This window comes from Polypterus senegalus, chromosome 15 (genome assembly GCF_016835505.1).
Source record: "Polypterus senegalus isolate Bchr_013 chromosome 15, ASM1683550v1, whole genome shotgun sequence".
In the NCBI taxonomy this organism is placed as follows: domain Eukaryota; kingdom Metazoa; phylum Chordata; class Cladistia; order Polypteriformes; family Polypteridae; genus Polypterus; species Polypterus senegalus.
The window spans coordinates 91095785-91113155 of NC_053168.1; the positions used below are offsets into that span (position 1 = coordinate 91095785).

The 17371-nt window shown below is 38.5% G+C and overlaps 1 protein-coding gene across 1 annotated transcript in view; it reads right to left on the reverse strand.

Annotated features, from left to right (window-relative positions):
• Window positions 1-17371, reverse strand: part of LOC120515508 (venom phosphodiesterase 2-like) — a 162993-nt gene that overhangs the window by 131497 nt on the left and 14125 nt on the right. Inside the window, exon 4 of the mRNA XM_039736569.1 lies at window positions 7463-7523. Coding sequence (XP_039592503.1) covers window positions 7463-7523 — 61 coding nt within the window. The remainder of the gene's footprint in view (window positions 1-7462; window positions 7524-17371) is intronic.

Below are 17371 nucleotides of genomic sequence, written 5' to 3' on the forward strand. Positions count from 1 at the left end.
GTCGGCCCCTAATAAATCCAGTTTGGTCTTGTGATATTACGAGGGAGCACTTTCTCCATCCTTCTAGCTATGATTTTAGAGAGTATTTTAACGTCGTTATTCAGAAGTGAAATTGGTCTGTATGATGCACATTGTAATAAATCCTTATTTTGTTTTGGAAAGACAGTGATTAGTGCTTGGCGAAAGGTTTGTGGAAGAGATTGGTTATCTCTGGCTTCTGTAAATGTTGCTAATAGGAGGGAGCTAGCTGAGCGGAGAATTTCTTGTAAAACTCTGCAGGGTAGCCATCAGGGCCTGCTGCTTTTCCACCTTGGAGTGACTTTATAGCATCTAGTAATTCTGATAATGCAGAGGTTTATCAAGTTCCTCCACACTAAAGCGTCTATTTGTGGTATCTGTAATGTATCCAGAAATGCATTAGATTGTGTATTGTCTTCTTTAAACTCAGTAGTATATAGGGATTTATAGTAGTCTCTGAAAGTGTGCATTATATTTTTGTGTTCGATGATTTTATCTCCATTTGTGTTAGTAATTACCGAGATTGCGTTTGCACTTCTTGCTTGTGAATTTGTTGAGCTAAAAGCTTATTAGCTTTCTCTCCATGTTCATAATAATGATGTCTGGATTTGTAAATTAGTTGTTCAGTTTCTTTAGTTGTCAAGAGGTTTAATTCTGAATGTAGAGCCTGCCTCCTCTATGTAGAGTCTCGCTTGGTAGTCTGGCATGTTCTTCATCTATTTTAGTAATTTCGCTTTTTATCTCTGCTACTTTCTTGGCTTCGGATTTATTTCTGTGGGAAAGATATGAGATAATCTGTCCTCTTAAGAAGGCCTTAAGAGTTTCCCAGAGTATTCCTGCAGAGATCTCAGGGGATGTATTTGTCTCTAGAAAGAATTTGATTTGTTTGGATATAAATTCAGTACAATTCTCGTCAGCTAATAGAAGCGGTTGAGGCCATCTGCGGGTGAGTGTATGGGGCTTAGTAATTTCAGCTCCAAGATCATAGGTGCATGGTCTGAAATAACAATAGCATCGTATTTACAAGATTTAATCTTAGGCAAGAAGTTATTATCTATAAAGAAGTAATCAATCCTTGAGTAGCAATGATGTACTGGTGAGTAGAAAGAATATGTTCTTGAATTTGGGTTTAAAAACCTCCAGGGATCTGATAAGTTGTGATCAGTTATAAACTTTGTAATTATCTTTGCGGTGTTAGATTGTTCCCCTGTGGAGGAAGTCCTATCTAAAAGTGGATTTAGAACACAATTAAAGTCCCCAGCCATTATAACTTTATGAGTGTTCAGATTGGGAATGGATGCAAATAAATTTTGTATAAATTCCTTATCATCAACATTAGGTGCATAAACATTTATCAAAATCATTTTACAGTTAGATAAGTCTCCCATGACCATTACATATCTCCCTTCAGGATCCAATACTACATCTGATGCTACAAATGGTACTGTTCTATGTATGAGAATTCCCACCCTCTAGTTTTCTTTGTAAAACTAGAATGGAACATTTGGCCAGTCCAGTCTTTTGCAGCGGAACTGATCCTTGCTTAGTAAGTGGGTTTCCTGTAAAAATACTATTTTAGCATTTAGACCTGTTAGGTGAGAAAGTACTTTCTTTCTCTTTAATTCGTGATTCAGGCCTTTAACATTCCAGCTTACGAAGTTAACTGTCCCATCATGGAGACACTGATTCTGAGTTTTTGATGTCATTTTATAGTCTTAACTGGAAGTGAGAATAGTTTAGGTCTTAATTTCCTATTTCCCCAAGAGTTGTTGCCATGCAGCTTATTATTACGTTGATAGTTATAATTATAAAGATTTGAGGATAGATTAGGTATAGATCAAGCCTGCTCTCTTTCTCTCCCCTTAACCCCCACCCTCCCTTTTGCCTCCCCAAGTGAGGCTAAAACCCACTTCACAGTCCCAGTCCTCTGACATACCCAGAGACAGAGCGTCCAAAGCAAAACAAGCCCCATGCAGTGGCTTTAGGTTAAAAGATAGAGATATCTGTTACCAATATAGTCTTTAAAAAAAAAAAAAAAAAAAAAAAAAAAATTTTGCACTTAAAATATATATATAGTCTTCAGCAATTTTAGTGCATTAAGATGATACACCCAGATAATAAACCCGGGATGGTGTTAAAATGTGTCCAAATAAGCATAACAAGTCTTAATACAGTAATAGCAATAACAATAAACCAAGGGTATGATATTGAACAGTCTCGTTTAGGGTAAGATGAAATAATTAGAAAAGAAAAAGAAAAAAAAAAAAGATTAATTAAGCACAATAAAACATAAACAGATAGCCCTAGTAATACTAAGTAATAATGAGAATATATTCTGATAAAAACCCGTATTTTAAAACAAACAGATCAGACAGTAGATTATTAATCATTACTATATCATTAACGGCCATGACTCACTATTATGTATCAGAATAGTCCAGGGATCAGCTTTCTTAATTCTTTCTCTGCTTCTTCCTTGCTAGCGAAGACATAGAATTGACCCTGCCATTCTACTTTCAGTTTTGCCGGATACAAGAGGCTGTATTTGACGCTGGCTTGCCGTAACCGCTGTTTAATGTTATAGAAGGCTGCGCGTTTAGTAGCTGTTGCTGGAGAGAAGTCAGGGAAGATACGAATGTGGTTATTTTCATATGTAATATCTTCCTTTTTTCTGAGGAGTGCCATCACCTCTAGCTTAAATGCTAATCGTTCAAAGCTAACTATAAAAGATCATGGTCGGGGTCTAACGGTGTTTGATCCGCGTACGCGGTAAGCGCTGCTATCTCAGATTCTGCTTTAAAGTGAAAGTGTGAAGCACTTTCTTAATGAAGGTTATATCTGTCACTTAAAAAATGTTTCGAAACTCTGCTTCCAAGCATCTTGCAAAAGTTACTTTGCTTTCATGACATTGCTACATTAACCAGTTCTTGTTTTGTGCTTTATAATTACTAAAGAACATTTTGTTCACAGAAGCTTTAAATATTTAAGTAGTATTTATGTAAAGAATCTCTCCTTCAAGAAAGGAACTGCAGGAATGTACCACATAAGAACCTCTTATGCAAAACTCCTAACAGTGTTGTATACCATAGGTGAACTAACTGTACAGTCTGGTACAGAATTAAACAGTGAAAGATGTCAAGTTATAAACATAAGCTGAACCACATTTTGCAAACTACAGACTATCACAGTATACTATTGTGCAAATAAATCAGTAACTTTGTGTTTGATAAGGTAGCCTGATTTCCATAATGGAGAACAGTAATGTTTTTCTGTCCTTATACAGCAAAATCACTCGTTTACATTGGTACTTTGAAACAATCCCTAGAATTAACGCAGCATTTATAGGACGGGTTGGTCATGCATGGCTCACCTGTAGTTTACACTGCTGTGCTGATACTTGAGATTTTGTATTCTTCTATAAGTGATGTTACTGATCCACTCTTTTCTGCTGATTTAAACAAAAATGGCTGCATTGCTTCATGCAGCATTTTGTATTTTTTAAGCAGTCCCAGACTGCTCTGGGTGGAGGGTGACAAAGAAGAGATTACTCTAAGAAACATGGACATACTTTAAATATCCTTCACTTTTTAAAATTTCAGATAACATAGCATGGACACTAGCAATCCAGGGTTCAGGTGCTAGAAAGGGATGAGAACTAAGCTAATGCCCTGAACCAATTTTTAATAGATTTTCTTTCCCACTGCCATCTTTTTTCCAATGGCAATTCTTCCCAAATAATCATTACTACATGAATAACTCCCAGCACGTCAACTGCAATGGCCAATGATGAGTCCACTTTTGACCATCAGTATGGGCTGTCTATAAATGAACACCACATAAGGAGACAAATGTGGAAGCTGCACATTGGAAAAGCCACAGGACCAGAGGGAGGCAGTCCAAATTCTTAAGGCCTGTGTTTACCAGCTTTGTGTTGTCCCCTGTCACCTGTTTAGTCTGTCCCTAAGGCTTCAGAGAGTGCCACTGCTCTGGAAAACATTCTGCATTGTTCCTGTTCCAAAGAAGGCAGGTGCCTCTTCACCTATTAAATACAGACCAGCGTCACTTACGACTCACATCATGAAGACCTTTGAGAAGCTTATCCTAGATTATAGGAGTCCTTTTGTGGTAGACCACCTGGACCCACTGCAAAATTGGAGGTTCAATTATCTATCTGTTCCACAAGGCTTATTGTCTTGTGGACAGTTGGCAGCACTGTGAGGATTATGCTTTTTTTTTTTAAATTTCAGAGATATGCAGGTGGATTAGCCTATGGTGACCTTGATGATGGACTAACTTTCAGGTAGACTGAAATTTGTGAGATTCAAGGATTGTGTTTCTGATATGGATGTGGGCAACACTGCAGCACCACAAGGAGCAGTCCTGTCCAATGTTGTTGTCACTTTGTACACCTCAGACCATAAACAACACCTGGTCATGTCACTTGCAAAAATTCTCAGATGATTCCACAATAATGTGGCGTTTTGTTAAAGGGGATGACAGAATATATGAGTCAGGTGGAGAATTTTGATTTTTGGTGCAGAAAGAACTGTCTGAAATTCAACATCAGCAAAAATAAAGAACTGGTTATTCACTTTCATTGCATCAAAGAGGCTCCATTGTCAAGTCACTAGCCAGGGAGCAGCTATAGAGGTAGAGGTGGTGCACTCCTACAAGTACTTGGTTATCCATCTGGACTTGTCTCATAACACAGAGAAACTATATAATAAGGGCAGAGCAGGCTCTGTTTCCTTAGGAGATCACATTCCTTTAACATGGGTAGCGACATACTGTAACTTCACATCTTCTACAACTCTGTGATGGCCAGTGTGTTTTCTACACTGTGGTGTGCCGGGTTGGTAACATCCCTTCACGGGAGGCCCACTGAATCAACAAGCTAATTAAAAGGGCAGGCTCAGTTATAGGACACACTCTGGACCCCTTCAAGGTCATAGCAAATGAGAGAATTAACAAGGAGTGCCATTATGAACAATGCTGTACAGTACATCCTCTCTCTGATACACTAATGCAAAGTACTATAAGCCAGCAAATTACTCAGCAGGAGTGTGTCAGGAAGCACTACTGGGGCTCCTTTATACCAACAACAAAATGTCTGCATAATGTCTCATTGTTACTGTAACTGTGTAGTCAAAAGATTTCTTTGTTTTCAATTTTCTTAATTTTTAGTCATTCTGGTGTGTATTTAGATCATCGTGTGTGTGTGTGTGTGTGTGTGTATTTGTTTATTTCTTTAAAGAGCTTCTGTAAAAAGCCTAATTTCCCCCTAATGGCATAGACAATTGTATTATATCAACAGGCTGTTGCAAACTTGAACAATGTACTGGGTTCGTATAGTTAATTAAATCACACTCTCCATGAAGAATTGTTACACATGAATAAGACCAATCTCCTTATGTAAGTATTCACAATTAAAAAAAACACAAATTATACCAAAAAAAGGTCAGTTCAAATACATACTTTTAAATATACAGAACAAAGATAGATTATTACTCCCCAGGGGGTTTGGTGCAATATATCACCTACACTTTCCAAAATACGTTTTAACTCCCATCCATTCAGAAAGAAAGGCAGATAAAAATCCAAAATGAAAGAATGTGAATCTTTCAGTTTTTGATATTATGAATTAAAAGTAAAAGAAGTACTTTTTTTTCTGAATACAAATATTAAATCCACATAGCCTCAATTTTCATAGAAAAATATTTTAATAGTTTTATAATTTTAATAAACAAACTTTTTATTTAAGTGTGAAATGATGGTGCAGTGGATCAAGCTACTTTCTCTTGTTCCAGAGAACTGGCTTTGAATTCTTGCACTATTACTTTGTGTGTTGTTTTCATTTTTCCTCCCCATGTCCTTGTTAGAACACTCAAGAACAGGCTATTCAGGCCAGCAAAGCTCACATTACCTCATTCGGAGTGATGGAGAAATGTATAAATCTGTGCATTACCTCACCCACAATAAGGGCATTCAAAATTTAGTATAAAATTAAAGAAATGGCTGGTTGTGACATAGCCAAGTCATCACTCTTGCAAAACTGCATTTTCCTTGTGGAGAAACAAATGTGATGTTACCAACACTCTCATTTCAGCTGACAGTGCAAGTCTTTTTCACAAAGATGAAGCATTTACATGAAGTGCAATCTTTGTTATGAATATTATTCTACCTCTGTCAAATCAATATGTCAAATCAATATCAAGATACAAGCTAAATGTTGTCCAGAGTTCTTCTCCAAAAATTGTGCCTTTCCCGGAACGCATGTGCTGATGTCTACCTGAATGCCATCTCCAGGCAGTTCCTTGTTTAGTTAGGACAGCTCACAAGCTCTCCAAATTCTGGTGAAGTTACAATTAGTTTCCTAAATTAGGAAAATTGATAACATGTTATTACTCCTAATCTTTAGTGTAGGGCTAAATTTGCATCATTTTTGAGATTTTTGATTCAGTTAGGACCATTTTCCTACTCCGAGACATTTGATAAATGCAAGGACTGGGCAAGCTGGACACCTTTTTTTTGCAAAATACTTTCTATGTGTAGTTCCTTGGATAAATGTATACATAGTTTGTATTTTTATGTGTGCCCATCTAGTTTTTCTTGCACCACATGTGCCTCCAAATAATAACAGCCTGATCCTTTGGCCTGCTGGGAACATTTTCTGGCAACTTTTTATCCTATCTGAATTTTTACCCATTAGTTAAAAGCATAAGTGAACATATTATACATAAAACAAAGCTGTAAATAGAAGAGGGTGTTCTGCAAACTCTTTTAAGCCAATTGTTGTCAGCTAAGGGAATGAGCAACATTCTTAATCAGAGTCAGGCCAAGGTCAATGTCAGCAAATTGTCTATCAATACATTTCTGCAAACAGAGCAGGTCTGTCAAGAAAGACGACAAACAATCATAACCAATATTAAACCCATCTTTTGCTGAAATGAATATAATATTACAATATATTCCACACATATATCCATCCATCCATTATCCAACCTGCTATATTCCAACTAAACGGTCACAGGGGTCTGCTAGAGCCAATCCCAGCCAACACAGGGCGCAAGGCAGGAAACAAACCCTGGACAGGGCGCCAGCCCACCGCAGGGCGTACACACACACACACCAAACACACACTAGGGTCAATTTTGAATTGCCAATCCACCTAACCTGCATGTCTTTGGACTGTGGGAGGAAACCCACGCAGACACTGGGAGAACATGCAAACTCCACACAGGGAGGACCTGGGAAGCGAACCCGGGTCTCCTAACTGCGAGGCAGCAGCGCTACCCACTGTGCCACCGTGCCGCCCTCCACACACATATAATAGTCTAAATAACACACAATTTAAGCATAATGCACGATTACAGTACAACTACAGAAAGTGTTTGTTTCCTCCTAATTTAAGTTTAGAGAAAGTAACCAAGGAAACCGAACTTACCTTGCAGGACAGCTTGGGACAGAAATCTCTTCACAGGCACCACTGACCCATTCTGATTGACCTAAATGGGTCAAAAAATAAACCATCCTTGAAAAAATATGTCAAAAAGAGTATTGAGGAAGCCGCACCCCAAAGTATGAATATCTCAGTAGCAGATAATTAATCCGTCCATGTTTTTGTGTTTTAATAAGACAAAAGCACACAAGGCTAGTCTTCATTTACAAAAGAAAATCTCCTTCTCTCTTATAAACTATCCCTTGAGAGTAAACAGTATTTTCACAGTTTCTACACCAATACCCCATTCTCTTAATAAAGAAATTTAACACTGAAATATGATTATGAAAGAAGCCAAAACCTTAAAAAGATTCTTATGTGTGCTGGTGCGTACATCTTTGGCACTTGCACACATTTTAAAATATCTTTCTGCCTTTAGGCTTGGGTGTTTTGTGATATTTCCAAAATAAAGGCTTTCACTGCAAAGCAACTTCAAAGACTGTCATTTACTTATTTCAGCTTGACTTCCATGAAATAAGAACGATTTATCCCTTTCCAAAATGTGGAATTCTTCTAGCCTGCTGTAGAATTTCAAGATATTCAGAACAATATGCTGTAACAGAATGTGAAAATGTATAGTATTTGTACTCCATTTGAGGGCATTGTATGATGATTAGGTAAATTCTTCTATAGCTCAAAATATAACTTACACCAGGCATGTAGTCATGACTTTTTTCATTCTTTTTAAGCCTGTTGTGACAATGCGAGTCCCTGTCTTGCACCCCAAAACATGAGGCTGAGTCTCAGTACTTTAGCAAAACCATCTTCATACAGCTTGTAACAGGAACAGCACGGCTATTTATTGTAGCGGGATCTACCCCTCTCCTATACACAGACACAGCAATCATGGCCAGGTTAATGGCCAAGTGATACTGTTCTCTGAAGTCATAATGTTCCTTTCACCACCCATCGACGGCAGGTGCTTGTAGCATCACCCCGGTTTTTTTGGATTTGTTTTCGCGGCGAGCTTCTACAGCGGTTGGATCTTGCTGTTGCCCCAGTAACTGATAATCTGTCTTCCATAGACATGGCGATCACACTTTGGGGCACTCTTCAGCTTGTTGTCCCATTGGGGGGAGCCCCAAAAGAGTTTTGAAACCTTACAATATACATTAAATTATAGAGAATAATCTAGAAAAACTAGGAAGCATCTACATTTTTAGAATTTTATAGTTAGTTAAAGGAGAAACGTCTTCTTTCTGGCTTCTCCTATTTAGGGGTCACCACAGCGGGTCATCCGTCTTCATCTATCTGTCTCTTTGTCATTTTCTGCCACACCGTCCTCCATCACCACATCCATAAACCTCCTATTTGGGGTCCCATCCTCAAAGTTCTTTTCCCAATGTTCCCCTTATTTGTCCCCTGCACGTGCCAAAAACATCTCAATCTAACCTCTCTCACTTTGTCACCAAACTGTCTTACCAGTGTTGTCGCTCATTTCTAATCGTGTCTACCCTCATTACTCTGAGCAAATATCGTGGCATCTTCAACTCTGCCACTTCCAGTTCTGCCTCTTTTCGTCAGTGCCACTGACACTAAACCATAAAACATAACTAGTCTTCTTTGTAACACATTATAGCAAATTTAGTATCAGAGATTCATGGTTTTAAATTCTACAAACACTTTTTTTTTTTAAAAACTGGAATTGCAACTTTTCATGAATAAGGCTTCATATTTGAAAATTTAGAACAGCTATACACTCACCTAAAGGATTATTAGGAACACCTGTTCAATTTGTCATTAATGCAATTATCTAATCAACCAATCACATGGTAGTTGCTTCAATGCATTTAGGGGTGTGGTCCTGGTCAAGACAATCTCCTGAACTCCAAACTGAATGTCAGAATCGGAAAGAAAGGTGATTTAAGCAATTTTGAGCGTGGCAAGGTTGTTGGTGCCAGACGGGCCAGTCTGAGTATTTCACAATCTGCTCAGTTACTGGGATTTTCACGCACAACCATTTCTAGGGTTTACAAAGAATGGTGTGAAAAGGGAAAAACATCCAGTTTGCGGCAGTCCTGTGGGCGAAAATGCCTCGTTGATGCTAGAGGTCAGAGGAGACTGGGTCGACTGATTCAAGCTGATAGAAGAGCAACTTTGACTGAAATAACCACTCGTTACAACCGAGGTATGCAGCAAAGCATTTGTGAAGTCACAACACCCACAACCTTGAGGCGGATGGGCTACAACAGCAGAAGACCCCACCGGGTACCACTCATCTCCACTACAAATAGGAAAAAGAGGCTACAATTTGCACGAGCTCACCAAAATTGGACAGTTGAAGACTGGAAAAATGTTGCCTGGTCTGATGAGTCTCGATTTCTGTTGGGACATTCAAATGGTAGAGTCAGAATTTGGCGTAAACAGAATGAGAACATAGATCCATCATGCCTTGTTACCACTGTGCAGGCTGGTGGTGGTGGTGTAATAATGTGGGGGATGTTTTCTAGGTACACTTTAGGCCCCTTAGTGCCAATTGGGCATCGTTTAAATGCCACGGGCTACCTGAGTATTGTTTCTGACCATGTCCATCCCTTCATGACCATCATGTACCCATCCTCTGATGGCTACTTCCAGCAGGATAATGCACCATGTCACAAAGCTCGAATCATTTCAAATTGGTTTCTTGAACATGACAATGAGTTCACTGTACTAAAATGGCCCCCACAGTCACCAGATCTCAACCCAATAGAGCATCTTTGGGATGTGGTGGAACGGGAGCTTTGTGCCCTGGATGTGCATCCCACAAATCTCCATCAACTGCAAGATGCTATCCTATCAATATGGGCCAACATTTCTAAAGAATGCTTTCAGCACCTTGTTGAATCAATGCCATGTAGAATTAAGGTAGTTCTGAAGGCGAAAGGGGGTCAAACACCATATTAGTATGGTGTTCCTAATAATCCTTTAGGTGAGTGTAATTATAAGGATTAAAAGGATAGATTAGATATAGCTTACTCTCTTTCTTCCCCCCCTAGTCCCCCACCCCCCATTAGGTGAGTGTATAATGCATGTTAAAATTATGTTTAATTGCAGACCTCTGTGGAGGAGTACTACAGGGAATTGATTTCTAACCACTTTCCTGTTGAAGTTCTAAATGTTTCATTGTGATCCTGCCTACAGTTCCCCCATTCCTGCAGAAAATAGTAAAACTGCATTTTGTTCCACAAAGCATGTAGAGAAAAGCCAAGCAAAATGACACCTTTTATTGGCTAACTAAAAAGATTACAATATGCAAGCTTCTACATCTTGCCAGAAGAAGAGGCCCAAGTTCCCTCGAAAGCTTGCATATTGTAATCTTTTTAGTTAGCCAATAAAAGGTGTCATTTTGCTTGGCTTTTCTCTACATTCATAATGGCTAACATGTTACAACACCCTGGTACTAGTCCACAAAGCATTAAATGAGTACCATGGGATAACACAGAAATCTGTGACTCAAAATGTAAGCCAAGTGCATCATAATATCAAAAATCCATTTGACAGTGACCACATCAGTCCTGAGGCATCTAACATATGGCTATTGCACAATGAAAAGGTTAAACATCTATGACAGAAAGTGAAAGGCAGCTGGTATTCTTTCTCCTCAATGACACTGAAAATACACGTGTTATTTTAATGGATTTAAAGCTGTCATATTAAGTGTTTTTTATTGGTGAATTATGCTCTTTCTTGCATTGTGACAAAAGAGCATCATCACTGGCAACTAGGTTGGTACATTTTGCGTTTAAAGGGTGATATTTTTTAAAAACAACAATTCAGTTATATGTAGTATATTGGTGTGCAGTAGAAATTTGTCAACTGGGAGACATTTTTGCATATCTCTTTTACCGTGGTTTAGCACATCAGGGGCCTCCTTTGTTAACTGTCAAGTGGTGGGGAGTGGGCATTCCATTACCTTCTGAAAAAATACAGATGTGGCAGTCCAGTTGAGGAGATGTATAAAAAGTGAAGAATGAACAGTGGGCTTTCTTTGTGAAAATGGAAGGCCCGAATGAATGTGGTACTTGGCCAAGAATGAGATGCCTTTCAGAAAAAAAAATGATTTGACTACAGCTGTACTGAAATGCTGTCTCATGTAATGAATCACATGCACACACTCACACGTACTGCATGTTGCAACCCAAATGTGAATTGCTGTCTCACTCTGCTACAGTCAACTGTACAGCAATCACAGAAAAAAACAGTAATTCTCCACCAATCCAGGGGGTGGTGATGTGTGATAATGCTCTCTTATTTTCTCACTCTGCAGACCGAAAGATTGAAGGTGCTCCACCAATGAAGTTACTTCCAGTGTTGTAATGGAAGGATTTTTCTAAAGAGAGGGGGGGATCAAGAGAGCAGATGGGCGTTGGTCGCTCAGTGCAAAAACCAGCTTCAAGAAGGAAAAGTACTGGGAATATGGCCAGAGGGTTATGCTGACTTGTTTTCACTTGTTTTCACTTCGAGGGGCTTCACTATTTTTGTGTGCCTTTTGGTACCAGACGCGTCTCCGTCAGGATAAAGGGGCATGCTGACTTGTTTTTCACTTCAAGGGGCTTCACTACGCAATTCTTATTTTTGTGTGCCTCCTGGTACCAGGTGTCGTCATCATCAGGACCAAGTGCAAAACAACACGCGTCCGTGGAAGGTGTGTGTGCTGAAACTAATCACTTCTGTATACACTGCTTACACGTAAGCCGCTTTGGGCAAGGACGCTCAATTAGTATATAAGGGAAGGTTTCGCCCTCAGTTTCTTTGGAGGCTCAACCGTGGGGACAGCGCGCACCGCCCGGTATTTGAAAGGCAAAAATGAGTTGGTCCTCTGACAAGACTGACAAGCGGGCCCCCTCAGTCTACTGGTCTGGGATGATGGCTCTGTGTCTTTTTATATGTCTGTAAGTATTGTTTTGTTTTGTATGTCTGCATTATATGTGTTTGATTATTATAGTTGATTAAGTAAATAAAATAGAAGTATTGGACCTCTTCTCTCTGATTCTTTGCCTACTTATGTTCTAATCCCTTGAACCATTTTCCCACAACAAAACAAGTGTCAATCCACCTGAACCCACCTCTTCCTGCAAGGCAGCCATATGATCAGAAGAGCCATTTTCAGCAGTCTGACTAAGCGAAACCAGAAGACTCTTTGCACTTCATACGTGTTTCCTTTAATGCCTTTTGCATGCATTAAATGAGGTTGACCTTCAAGGTGCAAAATATATATATATATATATATATATTTATAATTTATCCCCTGTAGACCTGGAATGAACCTAGTCGCCCTCCTCTGGACCTTTTCTAGCACTGCTATGTCCTTGTTGTAGCATGGAGATGGAGACCAAAACTGCATACAGTATTCCAGATGAGGCCTCACCAGTGTATTATAAAGCTTGAGCATAACCTCCTCGGACTTGTACTCCACACATTGTGCTATATAACCTAACATTCAGTGTGCCTTCTTAATGGCTTCTGAACACTGAAAGTTGATCGAGTAGAGTCCACTACAACTCATAAATCCTTCTCATAAGGTGTACATTTCTTGACTTTTCAGACCTCCCATCGTGTATTCAAACCTAACATTTTACTTCCTATTCCTTACTTTTACTGATATTACATTTCATCTGCCACAAATCTGCTCAAACCTGTATGCTATCCGAGTCCTTCTGTAATGATTTAACTGATTCTATATTATCTGCAAATCCATTTATTTTGGCATCATCTGCAAACTTAACCAGCGTGTTACTTATAGTCGTATCTAAATCATTTTTATATATTAAAAATAGCAGTGGCCCTAGCACTGACCCCTGTGGAACACCACTCTGAACATCAAAAAGTTCTGAAGAGGTTCCTCACACCATAACCCTCTGCATCCTGTCTCTGAGTCAATTTTGCACCCATCTAAAAACATCATCCTGAATTCTCACTTCTTTAAGTTTCATGGCCAACCTCTTATGTGGCACCTTATCAAATGCTTTCTGAAAGTCAAAATAAATATCATATGCTCCACTTTAATCATACCGTTTTGTTGCTTCCTCATAGAATTCCAGCATGTTAATTAAATATGACCTCCCCTTTCTGAACCCATGCTGACTGTTCAGAAAAACTCCTATCCATGTGCTGATCAATCTGTATCCTTAATAATTCCTTCCATTCATTTTCCTGTGGTGCACGTTAAACTTACTGGCCTATAGTTTCTTGGATCTCCCCAGTCACCCTTTTTATATAACAGGATAATATGTGCCATTTTCCAGTTCTTTGCCATCCTCTTCCTCTGTATACTCTCCTTTATTTCCTCATTCCACCACCAGGTTTCCTTTTCCTCCTTCCTCTGTCCAGATGTCACGCCAAGCACCCTTCTTGCTGTCACCCTTACTATATCTACTGTAGTTTTGCAACTGTCTGGTAATTCTTCACTGCCACCCAGTGCCTGTCTCACCTTCTCCCTAAACTCATCCTTGCAGTCTTCCTTTTTCAACTTCCACCATTTGATCCTTGACTCTGCCCTCACTTTCTTCCTCTTCTTGATCTCCAGCGCAATATATCAACCTTCTTTCTCTCCATCATATCTGCTAACTCTCTCCATGTATTTTTTAAAATTAACTCTAACACCACAAAAAACACAAAAATTCTCAGCAATTTTCAGCTGCCTCTCTCTTTTGCAAAGTTGACATCAGCACATCCTTCAGCACTAGTACCAAGACAGTCGGTGCTGAACTCGTGCATGACTGCAAGTAGATGAATTATTCCAGAAGGCACAAAAATAAGTGATTAAAAATTGAGTAAAAACTACATCAAAAATTGCTTGCAATGTTAATGATACAGCATATGTTGAAAAGAATAACAGCAGAGGTCATGTCTGGAAATGCATTTGTGTTTGCACAAGAAAATTTCAGCATGCCAGTGCAGGAATCATACTTATTATTTAAATACAAAAAGCAAAACACACACAGCATTTAATTATTGCCACTTCTAGTACTAGCACTATTGATGATGTCACTTCACGTCCCAACAACATCTCTTCCAGTTCGGGTCCATAAGTTGTCACTTCCTGCCCTGGCCTTTAAAGCCACCATACTTTCAAACTCAAATCAGTTCTGCTTTGGACTCTGACTTGAACATCTCAATACTATTTACCCTTTTGCAGCCAGGGCATATTATACGGGTGGCTGCCCCAAATCTTTCTGATGTCTTTTGGTTGTTTTTGTGACAATGTGCACTTTCATTCAAGAATATAACCAAAGAAAAAATAATCATTCGATTTTCATGTTGCTGTCAATAATTTAAAAACCCAAGCTTAAATGTCAATTGACAAGAAATTGATATGTATTCTTCAATGGTGTAGAGGTAAGAACTGCTGCCTTATAATGCAAAGGTTCCAGGTTTGAGTCCGGAAGCTCTGCGTTTTGAGTAGTGAGCTGATATTATTATTACTGTAATATAATAAAAACATACATTTGATATGAGTCTGTAACATCCAGTGTAAATTTTGGCTACTTGTAAAAGTTAGGTCGCTTTTTTATTATTCAGTTTTATTTTGTCAGTGATGTTCACGTGGTACAATGAACTTGCCTCTTCTTCTCTGAGTTGATGGCGTTTATCTCTATTCTTTTCACAAGAGCAGTAATGGCCACAGTCAGTGCTGTGATTGATGCCTGCTCAGAACTATTTGTTGCACCAGCAATCAAAGATACAATGTCCTGTGGCCGCTGTCTGACTACCATGTGTCAACTGACATTTGAGCTTGGGTTTTTAACTCATTGGCAGCAACATGTAAATCGAAAGATTTTTTTTCTTTGGTTATATTCTTGAATGAAAGTGCACATGTTTATTTAATATTTGGACTAACGTCTTCACACATTATACACTTCATGTCATTATTAGTATAACATGGAAAAGGTTTCTGCTTTAGGTATGTGTTCAGAACGCAGAACACACATGAAATGTTAGTATTCTAAATAACGATATATTATTTTCCCTATACAACTCCAGGCATTTCACTGCCAGATAAAGAGACTTGAGCTCTGTGAATTTTGCGACGGACTCCGCTCCATCGGTATGGGGATGGGATAGCAGACTGCTTACTGCTTTTGCTGATCGATACATTTGCAAAACAAAAGATGCTGATGAGGAGAATTTCAAAGGAATTTAAGGTGGCCCAGGATTATAAGTTTTTTCATAGGCTTCACAGATTCTAGTGTTAAAATATAACACTATCAATTGCTTTGAAGAAAATATGAAGCTGGTTTTCAATTCAAAGTCATTGAAGTGGCGAAAGGAATTTGTAACTGCACTGCTGCAACAAAATTTGATGTGTCTGAGAAACTGGTGCAAAATTGGAGGAAGCAAGAAGATTTTAAAAAAATTAAGTGGCGTATTTTTGAACGGACATAGAAGTCAGGGTCTGATTTTATGATAGATTTTTCGGACTTCAAGACCCGACTTATACGCGAGTATATACGGTATCTGGAGCTGGTTTAATAGTCCTGCCAATCCTCCATCTTAGCCATTCACTAAAGGTTTAAACACCTTCATCCCAAGCACACTCACCCTTTCACCTCCTTAAAGATAATGCCCCTTCTGACTAAATTTGATCCTTCTGCCACTTATGCTTTAAAGTCCTATGAAACACAAAAAATCAGCATATCCTTTTTTAACCTAAACTCAAGATGCCATTTTCCCCTCTGCTTTAGTTACTTTTCTGTATTTGATTTAAAGCTCACATCTTTTAGACAGGGTGTATCCAGGAATTGATTTTTGGATGTGCCTGAGCACATGGTGCTCCAGGATGTAACTGACCATCCTGCCAGCATCGCCCACAAAACAATTTACAATTGATGTAATTAAACAGAAACACTAACAGAGCTTTATATTTACATCAGGGGCTAAATTGTGCATAGAAGGAATAGAAGAATAGAAGGAATTTTACTTGTTTAGAAGGGATTTTAAAAGCTTTCAACCTAAGGTTTGATGTCACATTATGGACTGCCTGACTTAATTTTAACATGGGCACATACTAAATTTATTTACTGACATATACTGTAGAGTAACTGAAAAATAAATACTGCTTAAATCATTACTAAAAAAGTAAATTCAAAGTTTTTCATATCTGTGCCACATTAATTAGTGAATACCAAGATAATTCAAGAAATTTTTATTTTTGCATTCCTTTTAAAACTGTGTGTGTAATAACACAAATTTCAAATGACATATTTTAGAAAAATCACTTTGCCGGGTTTGAAATATTTGCTGTTGTGAGAATTATGTTTATATAAGTTTATGATGCGGACATTAGCTGTGTGTTGGACAATCCAGATTACATCATATTTCAAATGTCACCTAATGCTTTAACTATCCAAATGCTCCCTTTTTACATTTGTTCTATAACATTAAGTCCACCTTTGTGAAATCAAACTTTTCAAGTGACAATTAATTCATTATTTCAGAATTCATTGCAGCCATTATTTGGCTGATTTTATGTTGTCTCCCATAAGAAATTAGACTTTATTATTTGCAGTTAGTCACTATGTGTCCTATGTACAGTACTTCCATTTTGTTCATCACATTTTAGTTGCTATAATGAGCATTACTTTGGCTTCAATAACAAAAAAAAAAAAACACAAAAATTTTTCTTTCAGCAGTAAAGGAAGTACAGTATGCTGTTTTACAATTAGGACCTTACTATGTGTCTGTGCTGGTGGATGGGGTGAGGCACTTTAGTAAGGTCCACATATAGGGAGGGCACTGTGTGCTGCCAGGGTGAAGAGCTGTAACAAGTAAAAGTCAAGGCAAGTTTCTACTGTAAATGGGGCGACTATTTAGCACTGTGATTATGACTGTCAGCAGGACTGGCAAACCGGCATATTTCATTGCTAAATACAG